The sequence below is a fragment of the Heloderma suspectum genome, chromosome 10 (genome assembly GCF_057233095.1).
Source record: "Heloderma suspectum isolate Gila_16-S chromosome 10, 16-S_ref, whole genome shotgun sequence".
Lineage (NCBI taxonomy): Eukaryota > Metazoa > Chordata > Lepidosauria > Squamata > Helodermatidae > Heloderma > Heloderma suspectum.
This window is the reverse complement of record NC_139467.1, coordinates 43,231,530-43,249,971: the sequence shown is the minus strand read 5'-3', so window position 1 is coordinate 43,249,971 and position 18,442 is coordinate 43,231,530. Positions and strand designations below refer to the sequence as shown.

Below are 18,442 nucleotides of genomic sequence, written 5' to 3'. Positions count from 1 at the left end.
ATTTTTTTGGCCTACAACTCCCATCATTCCTCACCACTGGCCATGCTGGCTAGGGCTGATGGGAGTTGTAGGCCCCAAAAACCCGGGAGGCCCGCAAGTGGCCCACCCCTGCCGTAGCGAATCAGCGCCACTGCCGCCTCTCTGTTCTACAGAAGCTCCGGGCGGCGCCGCCTTTGCTGCCGCGGTAATATCTCTCCGCTGCTTGCGTGAGGCGCCCCAAATGGGAGCCGGAAGTGAAGTGCTGCGTGACGCTCCCCGTTTTCCTATCTCTATGACAGCCTCGCTTTTCTCACTTCCTTCCGGCAGGATCCCGGAAGTCGGCCCCCGTCTTTCGCTCGTGCCGCTGCCGCTGTCGGCCTTCCGCTGTCGCAGCCATGGTGAGTCTCGCCTTCTTCTCCGCGTTGGTTGATTAGTTTAATATTGGCAGCTATCTATTCGTCTACGTGTGCGTGTATACACGCGCACGTGTATATACGTGTATGTATGTACACACGTGCGTATGTATGTGCACACATGTTTACGTACGTATAGGTAGGTCTGTGTGATGTATCTGTACGTGTACATCAACATACAGATACGTGTGTGTGTGTTGTGTATATGTTTATATTAGAACAAGCAGATGCAAAGACAACGTGGTGCTCGAAGCGGCTCACAAAACAAGCATAAAAACAGCCAGTAATACTTTATCAGATAGTAACAGGCTAACAAAGGAGATCGCTACCTTGTCGTGGTGCTGGAGCTTGAGCACCTCAATGACGTCATGAGCTAAACCGTGAAGGGTCACCCAAGACGGGAAGGTCATGGCAGAGAGGTCAGACTAAATACGATCCCTGGGGAAGGAAACGGCAACCCACCCCAGTATTCTTGCCATGAAAACTAAATGGATCAGTACAACCAGAGATATGTCGGTATACCATCGGAAGATGGGACTCCCAGGTCGGAAGATGGTCAAAATGCTACTGGGGAGGAACAGAGGATAAGTTCAACTAGCCCCAGATGTGATGACGCAGCTAGCTCAAAGCCGAAAGGACGGCTAGCAGCCGATGGTGCTGGTGGTGAACGACGAATCCGATGTTCTAAAGATCAACACACCATAGGAACCTGGAATGTCAGATCTATGAGCCAGGGCAAATTGGATGTGGTTATTGGGGAGATGTCAAGATTAAAGATAGACATTTTGGGTGTCAGTGAACGGAAATGGACTGGAATGGGCCACTTCACAACAAATGACCACCAGATTACTACTGTGGACAAGAGGACCACAGAAGAAATGGAGTAGCCTTCATAATTAATAATAAAGTGGCTAAAGCAGTGCTTGCATACAATCCAAAAAATGACAGAATGATCTCAATTCGAATTCAGGGTAAGCCATTTAACATCACAGTGATCCAAATATACGCCCCAACCACAGATGCTGAAGAAGCAGAAGTAGATCAGTTCTATGAGGATCTGCAGCACCTACTGGATAGTATGCCAAAAAGAGACGTTATTTTCATTACAGGAGACTGGAATGCTAAGGTGGGTAGTCAAACGACACCTGGAATTACAGGCAAGCATGGTCTGGGAGAACAAAATGAAGCGGGACATAGGGTGATAGAATTTTGCCAAGACAACTCGCTGTGCATAACAAACACGCTCTTCCAACAACCTAAGAGACGACTTTATACATGGACTTCACCAGACGGTCGACACCGAAATCAGATTGACTACATCCTTTGTAGCCAAAGGTGGTGGACATCTATGCAGTTGGTAAAAACAAGACCTGGAGCTGATTGTAGTTCAGATCACGAACTTCTTATTGCACAATTTAGAATCGGACTCAAGAGAATAGGGAAGACCCACAGATCAGTTAGATATGAGCTCACTGATATTCCTCATGAATATGCAGTGGAGGTGAAGAATAGATTTAAGGGACTAGATTTAGTAGATAGGGTCCCGGAAGAACTATGGACAGAAGTTCGCAACATTGTTCAGGAGGCGGCAACAAAAAACGTCCCAAAGAAAAAGAAAACCAAGAAGGCAAGATGGCTGTCTGCAGAGACACTGGAAGCAGCCCAAGAAAGAAGGAAAGCAAAAGGCAACAGTGATCAGGGGAGATATGCCCAATTAAATGCAAAATTCCAGAGGTTAGCCAGAAGAGAGAAGGAATTATTTTTAAACAAGCAATGCGCGGAAGCGGAAGAAGATAATAGAATAGGAAGGACAAGAGACCTCTTCCAGAAAATTAGAAACATCGGAGGTAAATTCCAGGCAAAAATGGGTATGATCAAAAACAAAGATGGCAAGGACCTAACAGAAGCAGAAGAGATCAAGAAAAGGTGGCAAGAATATACGGAAGATCTGTATAGGAAGGATAACAACATCGGGGATAGATTTGATGGTGTGGTCAGTGAGCTAGAGCCAGACATCCTGAAGAGTGAAGTTGAATGGGCCTTAAGAAGCATTGCTAATAACAAGGCAGCAGGAGATGACGGTATCCCAGCTGAACTGTTTAAAATCTTGCAAGATGATGCTGTCAAGGTGATAAGTGCCATATGCCAGCAAATTTGGAAAACACAAGAATGGCCAACAGATTGGAAAAGATCAACTTATATCCCCATACCAAAAAAGGGAAGCACCAAAGAATGTTCAAACTATCGAACAGTGGCACTTATTTCACATGCCAGTAAGGTAATGCTCAAGATCTTGCAAGGTAGACTCCAGCAATTCAAGGAACGAGAATTGCCAGATGTACAAGCTGGGTTTAGAAAAGGCAGAGGAACTGGAGACCAAATTGCCAAAATCCGCTGGATAATGGAGAAAGCCAGGGAGTTTCAGAAAAACATCTATTTTTGTTTTATTGACTATTCTAAAGCCTTTGACTGTGTGGATCGTAACAAATTGTGGCAAGTTCTTGGTGGTATGGGGATACCAAGTCATCTTGTCTGCCTCCTGAGGAATCTGTATAACGACCAAGTAGCAACGGTAAGAACAGACCACGGAACAACGGACTGGTTTAAGATTGGGAAAGGAGTACGGCAGGGTTGTATACTCTCACCCTACCTATTCAACCTGTACGCAGAACACATCATGCGACGTGCTGGGCTTGATGAAGCCAAGGCTGGAGTTAAAATCGCTGGAAGAAACATTAACAATCTCAGATATGCAGATGATACCACTTTGATGGCTGAAAGTGAGGAGGAGCTGAGGAACCTCATGACAAAGGTGAAAGAAGAAAGTGCAAAAGCTGGGTTGCAGTTAAACCCCCCAAAAAACCCAGATTATGGCAACCAGCTCAATTGATAACTGGCAAATAGAGGGAGAAAACATGGAGGCAGTGACAGACTTTGTCTTTCTAGGCGGAAAGATTACTGCAGACGCTGACTGCAGCCAGGAAATCAGAAGACGTTTACTTCTTGGGAGGACAGCAATGACAAATCTTGATAAAATAGTGAAGAGCAGAGACATCATACTGACCGTCTGCATAGTTAAAGCAATGGTATTCCCCGTAGTAACCTATGGCTGCAAGAGCTGGACCATAAGGAAGGCTGAGCGAAGGAAGATAGATGCTTTTGAACTGTGGTGCTGAAGGAAAATTCTGAGAGTGCCTTGGACTGCAAGAAGATCAAACCAGTCCATCCTCCAGGAAATGAAGCCAGACTGCTCACTTGTACTTTGGCCACATCATGAGAAGACAGGATACCCTGGAGAAGATGCTGATGCTAGGGAAAGTGGAAGGCAAAAGGAAGAGGGGCCGACCAAGGGCAAGGTGGATGGATGATATTCTGGAGGTGATGGACTCGACCTTGGGGGAGCTGGGGGTGGCGACAGCCGACAGGAAGCTCTGGCGTGGGCTGGTCCATGAAGTCACGAAGAGTCGGAAGCGACTGACTGAATAACAACAACAACAGGTTAAAGGAATACCGTAGTCAGCAAGAAAACGAAGACTTAGAGCACGATTGTATAGTTTGCCCACTCAGAAGTAAGCCCCATTGAACTCAATGACATTTACTCCTGGGTAAGCGGGTGCATAGGATTGCAGTCTTAAGAAAGCAGCATCTTAAAAAAAGCAAAAAACTTGTTCGTTTATTTGGTTATTGGGCAGCCTACCGCTCTTCAGTTTTGAGTTCAAACTCCCAAAACAGATGGCAGCAGAATAGGAACAACAAAAAATAATAATTAGCAAGGACTAATTATTGCTAATAATTAGCAATAATAATAGTCTTCTCTAATAATAGTTAACAAGGATTAATTACAAAAAATACTTTTGAAACAAAAGAATAATAAAAGCAGCAGAATTAAAACAGCTAAGAAAATGAGGGAGACTGCAGCAGAATTTAAAACAACACTTAAAAGCAGCGGAATAAAATGATGTTATATAGAACCATCTGGCTGCTGTGTTACAATACCATCTAAAATGCTTGGGTGATCAAAACAGTTTTGAACCCATAGTAGTCTTTTATTAGGGCCAATCGAAATGTCACACAGTTGTGTGTGGGACAAGATGATCCATAGCATAGTAAACATAAAACATAGAAGATATGAAACAGTAATAACTGCTCATCACACTCAGGCCACAATCTTAATCACATTTACTTGGGAGTAAGTCCCATTGAGTAAACATGCATAAGCTTGCATTGTTAATCTGGTCCACAGATTTCTCACCCATTTAAACGCCTGATGAGACATGCAGCTGTTCCCTCTTACCTCACTATAAATTTGGATAGTCTCTTCTCTCCCCATCCACTCCCATGTTTGGTTTCCTCTTCTGGAAACTGCCACACTCCAAATCCAGGTTGCCCCCTTTGTTTTGTTTATATTTTGCCCTACTCCCAAACACAGACAGCTGCATTTCTCAGAAGTCCCCACTACCTATGCTAGATTGTCTCCTTTGCTCAATAGATTTAAAAAGTGGTGATATTCTGTCTACTACGTCTACAAGGACTTGCACGGATGAAGTGGGGTTTGCCATACCATTGAAAATACAATATCTGCCCCTCCTCATGCTTGCCAGACTGAAATCACCTTACCCTACAGAGCTATATCTCCTGATCTGGTCTCCTATCTTCTTGCTCTACAGTAAAAAAAGAGGGCTGGAATGTAATCTTCCCCACCTCTTACAATCCACATTCTACTCTGGTTTGTCTACAAATTCTGTGCATCATTCATCCACAGCCAGAATCTCAGTTGCTAGTTCAGATTCCTCCACTCCCACCCCATTACTTTTATCTGTCTTCCCGGCCCCCCGCCACAGTTCACCGTCCCCAAAATCTTATTGTGAATTGCAGACACCATCCTTGCAGACTAAGTAGATTATAATTATTTGTGCTATAAGTGACTTGATCTACAATTTAATGTTCACCTCAACAACAGAAGAATATATGATCTTCTAAAAAGACATCTATCTTTTTTCACAGAAACCTATCCTGCTGCAAGGCCATGAGAGGTCAATTACTCAGATCAAATATAACAGGGAAGGAGACCTCCTGTTTACGGTAGCCAAAGATCCGGTATGTTTTCCTTGAACTTTTGTTCTTTTCTACACATTTCTGCTTTCAGCCTAAAGGGACACCTCCTTGCTCTCTTTAAAAAATCAGTAAGGTGCTGAAGGGGAAAAAATGGGTGTAGATTATAGCCAGAAGCACCTTTGGTCAATTGCATCCATTGCGCAGCTTTGCACCTGCCTCCTTTTCCTTCCAGGAAAGTGGAGATCCAGCCACCATCATTCATGCCTTTCTATCCCAGAGGGTCAGTCAGTGTAATGCGGCTGTCCTTGAAAGAGGTTCAGAAGGTTCCACTGCTTGTGCCTTATCAGGTGGGGGGAATGAGAAGGTATCCAGCCAGTGTTGCAGCAACTGCATGTTTGACTTACAGCCTCCATTCAAGATGCTGGTGTTGAGCTATGAAGCTCTTCGTGGCCTGGGATCTGTATATCTCAATGAACATTGCTCCCTATCCAAACCTATTAACATCTGCTTAGCAGGGCTTGCTTGTAACCCTCTCTTTACAAGAAATCAGAACTCTTGTAGGACCTTAGCTGAAGTGACCTAGAGTTTGTGAAGCATGCTTTCTAGTGGTGTTTAGAAATGCCCATCTATGAAGGTTTTCAGAAACAGATACAAAGCTTTTGATTCATCTGGCATTTCAGAGAATTTAAGGGTTATTTCTGTTGCCAGTGGGAAATTGCTGGGGTATATGTGTGTTGGTAGAATGGTGTGCGTGCTGTTCATGTTTGAATTTTAGAAACATGCCTAAAAATTAATGAACACATTTTAAAGTTTTCTTAAAATCTGTAAGAAACATACTCGTTTCAGGGTCACCAAGGAAAACATTTACCCCTTTAATGAGAGCCAGCATGGTGTAGTGGCTGGAGGGCTGGACTGGGAGCCAGGAGATCTGGGTTCTAGTCCCCACTTGGCCATGGAAGCTCACTGGGTGACTTTGGGCCAGTCACATACTCTCAGCCCAACCCACCTCACAGGGTTGTTGTTGTGAGGATAAAATGGAGAGGAGGAGGATTATGTACGCCACCTTGAGTTCCTTGGAGGAAAAAAGGTGGGATATAAATGAAATAAATGAATGAATGAATAATGGAAAATCCATTTCTGGTTTCTAGTTAACTAGATAAGCAGTTATTCCAGTGCTTCCACTTCACTCAAAGCTCAGTGAGATCTTGCTTGCTTCCGTTTTCCCCAGTGTATTATGTACTCCAGGTCAAGTTGGTTTATCTTGGCTATGAGCCATTAACTTATCAGTAAATTGGCCCAAATCAGCCAGAGGATGGTGATTGTGCTCTTGTCTTCCTCTTCTGAATGTGTTTTAATAACATGGCCTGACTTACTGATTCTTCTTTTCCCAGATTGTTAACGTTTGGTACTCTGTCAATGGGGAGAGACTTGGCACATACAGTGGACACACCGGTGCTGTCTGGTGTGTGGATGCTGACTGTATCCTTTGGTTTGAGAAATCAGTGTGTGAGGGCGCAGTTTCTCCAGGTATAAAGCTGAGATGCTCTTCTAACGTTAGGAGAGTCTGCAGTTGGAGAGGATATTTCAGCTGAGCCCCACTTTAATGCAGTGGCTGAGCTCCACTTTAATGCAGATGCTGCTTTGGGCTAATTTAGAGAGCAATCCCGAAATCCCTGGGAGAACATCCCAGGGACCATAGGATTGCTCGTAAAATCCTTCTGAGGTCAGAGACAGCACTCCGATGTTGGAAAGAGGCAGAGCTGCCCTCCCCCTGCCTCCTTGCAGTCATCACAGAGAGAACTGCCCTGGCTGCCCCTTTGAGGTTGGAAATTCAGCCTCAGAGAGGGGGAAGAGGGAGCCTTCCGGTGGGCGGGGAGGAGCGGATGCGTTTTATCCTGAGCCTCTTCCGGCCTCCTTCCCTCCCCCTCTGACGCGCACTCACTAGATGAGCTAAAAAGCCCATCTAGCGAAATCTGCAGGGTAGGAGGATGGGGAAGTGAAGATCACCTCAGCTGCTCCTGCTGCCCTGCATTGGATGATCAGATGTCTCCGAGTTCAGGGGCTTCTGATCACCGACGGCTTAGTTGATAGGATTGTGCCCTTATCCTCTTTATGGATTCTGGTAGAGTAACTACCTGTAGCACAAAAAGTCAAGAAGGGCTGTGGTGCTTTGATTAAGCAGGTTACTAGCTATTAAACAGATGCATGCAGTGCACTGAGAAGGTGCGAAGTGAGTACACATATGTGCACGACTGTGGATGTAATGTCAAATAAACCGCATTGACAAGCAGATGGTAAGAACAGCGACACAGGACATCCACTTTTTTAAGGGTGTGCATTAAATTCTCCCCTGCCCCCAGCCTAACTCACATTCATATGACAGATGCTCAGGGCCTGTTGAGGCACAGAACAGTGGAAGGGTCCGGGCTCCGATGCCGTGCTTTGGGATTCTGTCTGGAGGTTGCAGCTGCACCGTAGCTTGCATCCGTTTCCTGCTGCAAGATAGGTTGGGGTTCCTTGACTGCTTCTTCAGGGGACACAAGGCATGTGCTGACCGGCTCTGCGGACAACAGCTGCCGCCTTTGGGACTGTGAGACAGGTAGAACGTGGAGCCGACATCTTTGAGGATGCGGGTGGGGAGTAATTGGGGCCCTGGGAGTGGTGAGGCAGGAAAGGAGATACCACCCCAGGGGAAATAGAAACCTGCACCACAAAACACAGGATTTGGAACATGTGTGGAGGGCAATTGATTTCCCTCTCGATTCTTCTGGGGAGGTAACACAGAATATTGTAACTGAGTAACCTTCCTGGAAGTTTGGGATTCTGTTGTGATGCTTTGAAGAAAACATAATTGTTACACACATACCTCATCCTTCCCCTAAGGAGCTTGGGAAGCTTCTATATGGTTCTCAGCTAGTGTCCTATCCAGGCAGCTGACAGGGCCAGATTTTGCTTCGTTCCATAGCAGTACTGTATCATGAGATTTCAGATAGTTTCTCTGGGCTCTGCTGTGATCCTTATGTTGGGTCTTGTGCATCATGGCCTTAAAGGCAAGTGTAGAACCTTGCCAGCAGGGTGCCTTTTGGCCGGGGAGCATTCCCTGTGCCCCTGAGGCTTGGTTGGGAGTGGGCCACTCCTGAACTGGGTTGAACTTGCCCCTGAGTGGACAGGGTTGAGCTGCAGGCCTTGGGGGCAATTCCCTGGTGATGAGAGAAGGACCACAGCTTTGTGGCTTTGCGAGCACAAGGCCCCAGTCTCCAGTCCTGAACACTCTCGTTCAAAGGGGCTCAGGTAGCAGGGCTAGGAAAGACCTCTCTCTGCCTGTGCCTAAGTGCTGGTCAGAGAAGATCTTGCGGAGCTAGCCTGGCCAATGAGCTGGCTCAGCGCACAGTGGCTTCTTACGTTCATATGCGCTGGTTCTATTGTCATGCCCTTTGCCTAGGGAAGCAGCTTGCTCTGGTCAAGACCAACTCAGCCGTGCGGACCTGTGGCTTTGACTTCGGAGGAAACATCATCATGTTCTCGACGGACAAGCAAATGGGCTACCAGTGTTTTGTGAGCTTCTTTGACCTCCGTGACCCCAGCCAGATTGGTGAGGCCTCCAGGGGTCAGAGCCGGGGTTGGGATGGCCAGCTGCCTCTCACCTGGGTTGGCATTTCTGAAATTCCCCTCTGCTTCCCCCTCGGTCCACAGAGGACAACGAGCCGTACATGAAGATTCCCTGCAGTGAATCCAAGATCACCAGTGCTGTTTGGGGTCCTCTTGGGGAATTCATCATTGCAGGGCACGAGAACGGGGAGCTGAACCAGTTTAGTGCCAAGGTTAGTGCGGGCCTCTTGTGCCATAGCAGATGCCAGAAAGCAAACCAGCACCAGCACCTGCCCACACTGGTGTTCCTTTCTGTAGCCTTCTTTTCCCCCAGCATGCTTTGCAGCTCTCATCTCATTCACCCTCATAGCAACCCTCTGAGCCAGTAAGGTAGGTAAAAAGGTAGAGACACTATCCCAAGGCCAACCTGTCAGCTTCACGGGTGAACAGCAATCACAAGTTCTAACAGCGCTTTGATAACAGTTCCACCCCCCATTTTATTTGCAAATATAACAAACAAAAGAGAAGGTGGGTGAGAGAAAACCATGAAGAAGACCAAAAAAGGAACATGGTGGTAAGCATATCCATTCACAATAATTGTTTACAGCACCATTACTAAAAGGAAGAACAAGAGGGGGAAAGGGTTTGATGCTATTCTTTCAAATAGATCCATTAATGTAAGTCATCCATATATCTAATTAAGCATCTTTACAAAGGTGAGAGCTGTAAGATATATGTTCAAGTATAGCAAGAACAGTAAGATCTTCAGACCACTCCAGGCTTGAAGTATCAGTATCTTTGCAACTGTAAGGGCTCTCGCTGTCCACTTTTGCTGTCCATGCCTTGATCTCACTTCACAGGAATATAATTTAAAAGTACGTGAACATCCGCAGTTATCACAGATTTTTCAAGAATGAAATTTATGTGAGCAGTGACTTCCAACCAAACAGAAGCCACCACAGGGCCTGCCCACATCGTGTGCCTCGACAAGGCATTGTCTGCATTACATTGCCAACACCCAGCAGAGCTAGTCAACTTCTTAACAAGCCTCTGTGGTGTCCAGTCTCCACGGAACATCAGTTTTCGTTGAATCAGCCTCCATTTTAAATCTACCAGGCTGCTTTCCATTGATTAGGCTGTACAGACCATTCTAATTCCCTATTCCATTCCTCCTGGAGGTTCTGAATGTCTACTTTATTACATTCCAAAAGACATTTATAAACAGCTGTTGTTTATAAGAAAGGCTTAGCTTTCTGTACAGAACCAGTTAATTCCTCCAACAGTATAGGTGCTGAAGCATTCATTATTGATGGCCCATACATAGACACCAAAAGGTGCTGTAGTTGAATATATTGCCAACCAGCACTTAGATGGTAAGTGATAGCTAAGCCGCAGTACTGAAAATGGTAACAACTCATCATCTGATCCTATTAACTGATCTAAAATGTAGATTCCACCTTCAACCCAATTCCTCCACAGAAAAGGCTGCCTCTCTGTTTTCAAGACTGGATTCTCCCATGGTATTTTTGATGCCAGGCTGACAGTTGTCATTTATAGAATCATAGAATAGTAGGGTTGGAAGGGGCCTACAAGGCCATCGGGTCCAACCCCCTGCTCAATGCAGGAATCCAAGTCAGAGCATCCCTGACAGATGGCCGTCCAGCCTCGTCTTGAACGCCTCCAGTGTGGGAGAGCCCACCACCTCCCTAGGTCATGGGTTCCATTGTCGTATTGCTCTAACAGGAAGTTTTTCCTGATGTTCAGCCAGAATCTGGCTTCCTGTAGCTTGAGCCCATGATTCCTTGTCCTGCACTCTGGGATGATCAAGAAGAGATCCTGGCCTTCCTCTCTGTGACAACCTTTCAAGTACTTGAAGAGTGCTATCATATCTCCCCTTAGTCTTCTCTTCTCAAGGCTAAACATGCCCAGTTCTTTCAGTCTCTCTTCATAGGGCTTTGTTTCCAGTCCCCTGATCATCTTTGTTGCCCTCCTCTGAACCCTCTCCAGTTTGTCTGCATCCTTCTTAAAGTGTGGTGCCCAGAACTGGACACAGTACTCCAGATGAGGCCTACCCAATGCTGAGTAGAGGGGAACTAGTACTTCCCTGGATTTGGAAGCTATGCTTCTATTAATGCAGCCTAAAGTAGCATTTGCCTTTTTTGCAATCACATTGTTGGCTCATATTCAGCTTGTGATCAACAACAATTCCAAGATCCTTCTCGCTTGTAGTGTGGTTGAGCCACGTATCCCCCATCTTGTAACTGTGCATTTGGTTTCTTTTTCCTAGGTGCAGAACTTGGCATTTATCCCTATTAAATGTCATTCTGTTGTTTTCTGCCCAGCGCTCCAGTCTATCCAGATCACTTTGAATTTTGTTTCTGTCTTCCAAAGTATTAGCTCTCCCGCCCAGTTCTGTGTCATCTGCAGATTTGATCAGATTCCCTGCACCTCCTCCTCCAAGTCATTAATAAAAATGTTGAAGAGCACTGGGCCCAGGACTGAGCCCTGCAGTACCCCACTCGTTACCTCTCCCCAGCTTGAGAAGGTCCCATTGATCAGCACTCTTTGAGTCCGATTCTGTAGCCAACTGTGGATCCACCGGGTCGTTGTTTCATCTAGCCCACTTTGAGCTAGTTTGCTCATCAGGAGATCATGGGGCACTTTGTCGAAAGCTTTGCTGAAGTCGAGGTATATGATGTCTTCAGCATTCCCACAGTCCACGAGGGAGGGTACTTGATCAAAAAATGAGATCGGATTAATCTGGCAGGACTTGTTTTTGACAAATCCATGTTGGCTTCGAGTAATCATGGCATTGTTTTCAAGTTGCTTCCAGATGGATTGCTTTATCATCTGCTCCAAAATTTTCCCAGGGATTGATGTCAGACTGACTGGTCTGTGGTTCCCAGGTTTCTCCTTTTTACCCTTTTTGAAGATAGGGACAACATTAGCCTTCCTCCAGTCATCTGGCACGTCACCCATCCTCCATGATTTCTCAAAGAGAATAGACAGTGGTTCTAAGAGTTATTCTGCCAGTTCCTTTATTACTCCAGGATGCAGTTCATCTGGCCCTGGAGATTTGAACTCATTCAAAGTCATTAGGTGTTCCTTGACCATATGCCTATCGATCTCAAGCTGCAATCCTGCCCCTTCAGCCTGTACTTCGCCTTTGCCAGGGGGGTCATAGACCCTCTTTTGAGAGAAGGCTGAGCCAAAGGAGGAATTGAGCACCTCTGCCTTTTCTTTGTCATCTGTTATCATTTTGCCATCCTTATTTAATAGCTGAACCACCATTTCTTTCCTCTGCCTTTTACTATGCACATAGCTGAAGAAAGCCTTTTTGTTGTTTTTAGCATCCCTCGCTAACCTCAGCTCGTTCTCAGCTTTAGCCTTCCTGACGCCATCCCTGCAATTCTGTGCTACCTGCCTGTACTCTTCTTTTGTTACTTGGCCTTCTTTCCACTTCCTATATGTGTCCTTTTTTGTTTTCAGGTCATCCCTAAGCTTTTTGTGAAGCCACATTGGCTTCTTCTGTTGTCTTCCACCTTTTCTTCTTGTTAGAATTGTTTGTAATTGTGCCTTGAGAATTTCCTTTTTTAAAAGCTCCCACCCATCTTGGACTCCTTTTTCGTTAGCGTCGCTTGCCATGGGACCTTACTGATCATTGTTCTGAGTTTATTAAAATCAGCTTTCCTAAAATCCAGGGTACGCGTTTGACTACACTCGGCTTTTGCTTCCCTTAGAACGAAGAACTCAAGTACAACATGGTCGCTTTCCCCCAGAGTTCCTGTAACTGCTACTTTATCCACTAAGTCATCTCTGTTGGTTAGGATCAAGTCAAGGATAGCCGATCCTCTAGTTCCTTCCTCTACTTTCTGTAGGTGGAAGTTATCCGCCACACAAGTCAGGCATTTCCTGGAGGGGCCATGTTTTGCAGAATTTGTCTCCCAACAAATATCGGGGAAATTGAAATCTCCCATTACTACTACATCATGCTTCCTTAAAACATTGGCTCTTTGCTTTTCCAAAGTTTCATCCTCGCCCTCTCCTTGATTGGGTGGCCGGTAGTAGACTCCGACCACCAGGTTCCTTTTATTCTTTGCTCCATTTATTTTGATCCAGATGCTCTCGATGGGGCTACCAAGCTCATCCTCCTGTATTTCTGTGGAGGATATGTATTTTTCACATACAGTGCAACCCCACCTCCCTTTCTGTTCCTCCTGTTCTTTTTGAACAAGTTATATCCTTCAATTGCTGTATTCCAGTCATGAGAGTCATCCCACCAAGTCTCAGTTATACCTATCAGGTCATAATTTCCCTCCTGTATTAAGAATTCAAGTTCATTCTGTTTGTTTCCCATTCTCTGGGCATTAGTATATAGACATCGAAGACCATGTGCTTCATAGTCTGGCTTCCTTCCTACATGTGTCTGAAGACTATTATTGAGCGCTATCAGAGCTGTTCTCGCCGTTGCAGTGCATGCGCCTATGTCCATTGTTACCCCTAACATTACATCTCCCTTCCCCGTAGGATTCAGTTTAAAGCCCTCCTGAAGAAGTTCTTCATGCTGTGGCCAAACACATTCTTCCCATCCTTTGTGAGGTGCAGCCTGTCCCTTGCCAACAGCCCATCTTCCAGGAAGTATAGGCCGTGGTCCCAGAATCCAAATCTCTCTCGTCAGCACCACCTTCGTAGCCAGTCATTCACCCGGAGTATTTTTCGTTCCCTTTCTATCACTCTTCTAACTACTGGAAGGGTGGATGAGAAAACTATCTGGGCCCCAAAGTTCTCGAGTTTCCTTCCCAAAGCTTCAAAGTCTGACGTGATTTCTTTGTAGCTCCGCTTGGCGGTATCATTTGTTCCCACGTGGATGAGAAGAAAGGGATACCTGTCAGTGGGCTTTATGAGTGCAGGCAACTTTTCAGTCACATCTCTAATCCGTCCTCCCAGGAGACAACATACCTGGCAAGTCCACGGGTTTTTACGACATACTTGGGTCTTGATCCCACGCAGCAAGGAGTCTCCCATTACTACCACTCTTCTCTTCTTCTTGTTGTAGGCCTGGGTTTCATCGCCTCTGTTTGACTGACCTTCAGCCTCTTGCTCACTCTCATGCAGGCTCCCCTGTGATTCTTCCTCTGCAGGCTGTCCTCCAGTCTCATCTGCAAGTACCTGGAATCAGTTCCACAGCTCCACTGCTTCCACTGGTGCAGAGTGGCGTCTAGTTCTTCTTCTCCTAACTGTCACCCTTTTCCAAGGAGTATCCTCTACTCCATTTTTCTTCACCTCAGCATTTCCCACTGCCTCATCTTGCTGTTGTTCTTCAAGCTTCTGGTCTTCCCTTTGCTGTAGTTCCCCCATTCTGTCCAAGAACTCTTCGTGTTCTCTTATTCCCCGGAGGGTCGACAGTCACCGCTCCAGTCCACTTACCTTTTCTTCCAGCAGCGTGATCAACTTGCACTTGTTGTAGGTGTAGGCCATGTTCTCAGGCAAGAAAACAAACATGGCACACACCTTGCAGGTCACCACCACTGGAGAGTCTTGTCCTTCCATTGCCTCTTTTCCCTTTTTGTGTCTAGCTTTGTGATTGTTCTAGACTAGCCTGTGCCTGCTCCTCTACTCAGTAGAGGTTAAAAGCAGAGTCCCACTGGTGTGGAAGTGTGTGTTACAAGACGAATAAATGAAAAAAAAATAGTTAAAAAATAAAATAAAATGGAAAAATGGAAAAAAATGTTAGGGGCCTCCCCCTTGACCTCCCCTGCTGAACTCCCCTGGCCTACTCCTGTTTGCTCCCCCTGGGCGCTCGCTCTGGTCGCTCGCTCTCTGGTCGCTTGCTTGCTTCTGTAGTCCCTGGAGCAGCTTGCTCTGCTCTGCTCTGCTCAGCTGGGAGGCGGGAAACAGACAATTGCAGAGTGCCCCTAAGGAAGAACTCTGTTCAAAACACAATGATCCTAATAAAACCTGGTTTTCTTGTGTGCCTGGAGGTTTCCTCCTTTCCTTTCTCTGTGATTGGTGCTTTCCCCTTTGCCTTCCTTTGTCTACCACCGGGCAAATAATACCTTGGGAGCATTCATGATAGCTGCTATGGCGTAGTAGCTTAAAATGTGAACTGGTTCCCATCTTACTGGCTTAAGCAAGCCTCTGTTCTCTCAGCTGAGCTCTCCCCCATCTGCAATACACTGTCTATTCGGTTATTTGTTTCATTTGTATTCCACATTTCTTCCATCATGGAACTCCAGGCAATGTCCAAGGGATTCCCAGGTGGTCTCTCATCCAGGCACTGACCAGTCCTCAACCTGCTTAGCTTCAGCAAGGTGGCTGCCTCATGTACCTTCAGAGTTTACCTGTTCTCCTGTTCTGTTTTGTTGTAAGAATTACAGAGATAATGTAATGAAATGCTTTTGAACACTCAAAATATGCTCTGTTAATGTTGTGGTTATGCTTGGCAATTGAAGGGATGTTTTCCTGTCCTGTGACGTGGAGGCACTCAGTTTCCCTCTTGTCTCCTAGTCTGGTGAGGTCCTTATGAATGTCAAGGAGCACACCAAACAGATCAATGACATCCAGACCTCCCGAGACACGACTATGTTCATCACTGCCTCCAAGGACAACACTGCCAAGGTGTGTTCCAACTCTCCCCACTGCTTGCCAGAAGGAAGTGTCTTCTTTCCCTGTGTTTCTCTTTAAGTATTCACCTATGAGGCTGGAATTTGGGAAGGATGAGGATTGTCTTGGCCCTGTGTGCAAAGCCCAGGAACAGCCAGAGAGGAGCCACAAAGGCTTCAGAATTCATGGTCACTTGGTATTACATTCTTCAAAGAAGCACGCTATGTATTTCAATGGGGAAATGAAAATTAATCTTTATTCGCTAATATTTTAACATTGCTTGTTACTGGCTCCAGCTCCTGTTGAAACTTAGGATTCCACAGCTGTGCATTTCTGTGTCAGCTGGACAAAGGGGTTAGAGGGCTCAGGGTGGAAATCACACATGTGCCATTGGGGCATGTGGGTCTCATGTGCCACCAAGTGAGCATGCAAGAGACATGGGTCTTTTAAAAAGCCCCATGCAGAAATGCCACAGCAGGGTAACACGAAGTCAGTTTTCATCCATTCAAATGAAAGGTGATTCTAAAGAGCTAAAAGCAATTTGACATATCTCTGTGCCAAGGAAAGAATAAATGATCTAGCTTGAGCAAATTTGCTTAATGTATTTGATTTATCGCTCCCATGTTCAGGACAGCAAACAAAATCACAGGTGCGCAAAACAATCCATGCAGATTATAATACACTATCAAACGGGAGAAGCCCTGCTCAAGCTCCAAGCACTGTTTTGTGTTTGCAGCCCTCTGGAGCACCTGACAGCCCTCAGTTGTGCAGCGGAGCAGTGCACCTCCTGTGCTGAGCTGGTTGGACTGAGTTTAGTTCGCCGTTGTGGCGTCCACAGGGCAGGCTCCTTGGACCTTGACCGTGGCACTGTGTAATTCCTGCAGAGGTTTTTGCCTGCCCTTTCTGCTAAGAAAGCACCTAAGAATCCACTTCTCCCTTTGCAGCTGTTTGACTCCACAAATCTTGATCACCTGAAGACGTTCCGGACAGAGCGGCCAGTGAACTCTGCAGCACTCTCCCCCACCTTTGATCATGTATGTTGGTGGGCGAGGTGGGGTGTCTCCCTTGTCCTCTGCCAGCGGCATCCCCTCATGGCTAGAGTTGCATTGTCTCCCACTGGCTTCTGAAAGAAAGTCCCCCTTGTTATGTTGTGTGGGATGGAGAGATGCTGGTTGCTGCACAGTGGCTGTCTTTTGTGCATTGCCGTCTGTTGTCAGCACCAGTTGGCTTCAATCAGGTTAAGGGTGGTAGGGTGTGAAAACACATTGGGAAATCAAGCAGCGGGGCTATGGAATGAATGAGTGAGAGGAGGCCACTCTCTGGGAGCCCCATTTCCAAACAGCCTTAAGACACCTGGAGCTTGGAGCATTTGTTCTCTTTGTTGTCCAGTTTCTGGGACCATTCCTAGGGACGGGATGGCCATTGGGACTTCAGAATGTGGTTTGTTTTCTCTGAGGTAGCAAGCAAGACAATCAAGTCTTGGGTGTTGAGAGCTGCACTGAGTTCCTGACCCATTGCCTCTTATCAAAGGACTGTGTGACTCCCCTGTTTCCTCCTTGGCAGGTGGTGTTGGGTGGTGGCCAAGAAGCCATGGATGTGACGACGACTTCTACCAGGATTGGCAAGTTTGAGGCCAGGTGAGCAAATATTGTCTTGTCCTGTTCCTGTAAGGGCGTGATGGCGGTGATACAGCCGCCTCTGCTCAGTTCCCAAGAAACCCAGCTCCAGTTTCAGAAGATGAGGGGGTATTACTGCTTGAGCAGTTGTGTCAAAGAGCATGTAATCCTGCTCATCTGTGCTCTATTTGTCTTACGGTGGTCTGCTCACTCCCTCTTCCTTTCATGGCTCTAGGTTCTTTCACTTGGGCATTGAGGAAGAATTTGGGAGAATCAAGGGCCACTTTGGGCCCATTAACAGTGTCGCTTTCCACCCTGATGGAAAGAGGTAAGGAAGGGCTTAGGTGCTGCTGTCCCCCTGGTTTCTCAGGTAGTGGCACTTTGCGGTGGGGGGTGGGGGAGGATCCTGGAACCCCTGGAGTTTCAGTGATTTTTTTTCTCCTTCGCTTTCAGTTACAGCAGCGGTGGTGAGGATGGCTACGTTCGCATCCATTATTTTGACTCCCAGTACTTTGAATTTGAGTTTGAAGTTTGAACCAGTTCCTTCCTCCTCTTCATCGTCCTTCACATTTTTGATCTTTGCATTCCTGAGCGAGGCTGATCAGAGAGATCCAAACTCAAGCAGGGATGGGGGTGCTGCGGCTGCTTCTTTGTTCTGGGGCAGTGTTGGGATACCCAGCTTCTTGTCTCTTCTCAGGAATGGCTGCTTCCTCCCCTGTTTTGCATATTTATAAAAGTAATACAGAAGGAAGTAATAAATTCTCGTTTCCAACCATAATAGGAGTGTGTGTGAATCTGTTAGCTACGTAATGGCATTGTTACTATTAGACTGTTGAATATTTGTAGGCAGATTTCATTAACACACAGTGTAACTGAGCCTCAGAATTCAGCTTTAGAATTTGGGCAGCTTTGGTGCAGAGTTTGTATTTGTTAAATCTCAGGGTACACATAACTCAGAGTGTAAGTTGTCTTGTCAGTGGACTAACTGATGCTCAGCGAGAGGGGAGATGCTCAGTGGTAGAGCACAAGGGGAGCATGCAGAGGATCCCAGGTTCAATCCCTGGCGTTTTGGCTGGGGAAAATATTTCGGCCTGAGAATTGCTGCTAGTTGGAGTAGACAGTACTGGCCTTGATGGACCAGTGGCATAAGACACTTTCAACCAGTCACGATACAGTGGAAATTAAAAT

At 46.3% G+C, this 18,442-nt stretch overlaps 1 protein-coding gene across 1 annotated transcript; it reads left to right on the top strand.

Annotated features, from left to right (window-relative positions):
• Positions 1–58: 58 nt before the first annotated feature.
• Positions 59–18,032, top strand: EIF3I (eukaryotic translation initiation factor 3 subunit I). Its single transcript, XM_084816364.1, has 12 exons — positions 59–206; positions 307–377; positions 5,397–5,489; positions 6,839–6,926; positions 7,981–8,046; positions 8,890–9,039; positions 9,141–9,268; positions 15,543–15,653; positions 16,583–16,672; positions 17,202–17,275; positions 17,490–17,582; positions 17,708–18,032. Exons 1-12 carry the CDS (start codon positions 59–61, stop codon positions 17,787–17,789), a joined length of 1,194 nt encoding a protein of 397 aa, XP_084672490.1. The 3' UTR covers positions 17,790–18,032.
• The last annotated feature ends 410 nt before the right edge of the window (positions 18,033–18,442 follow it).

What these genes read in the sequence shown, in the direction of transcription:
- EIF3I (XM_084816364.1), top strand. Translation starts at nt 59, where the DNA reads ATGGGAGTTGTAGGCCCCAAAAACCCGGGAGGCCCGCAAGTGGCCCAC. An exon ending in CTTCCGCTGTCGCAGCCATG is followed by an intron (nt 378 to 5,396) that starts GTGAGTCTCGCC and finishes CTTTTTTCACAG; the next exon opens with AAACCTATCCTGCTGCAAGG. An exon ending in CCAAGGACAACACTGCCAAG is followed by an intron (nt 15,654 to 16,582) that starts GTGTGTTCCAAC and finishes CTCCCTTTGCAG; the next exon opens with CTGTTTGACTCCACAAATCT.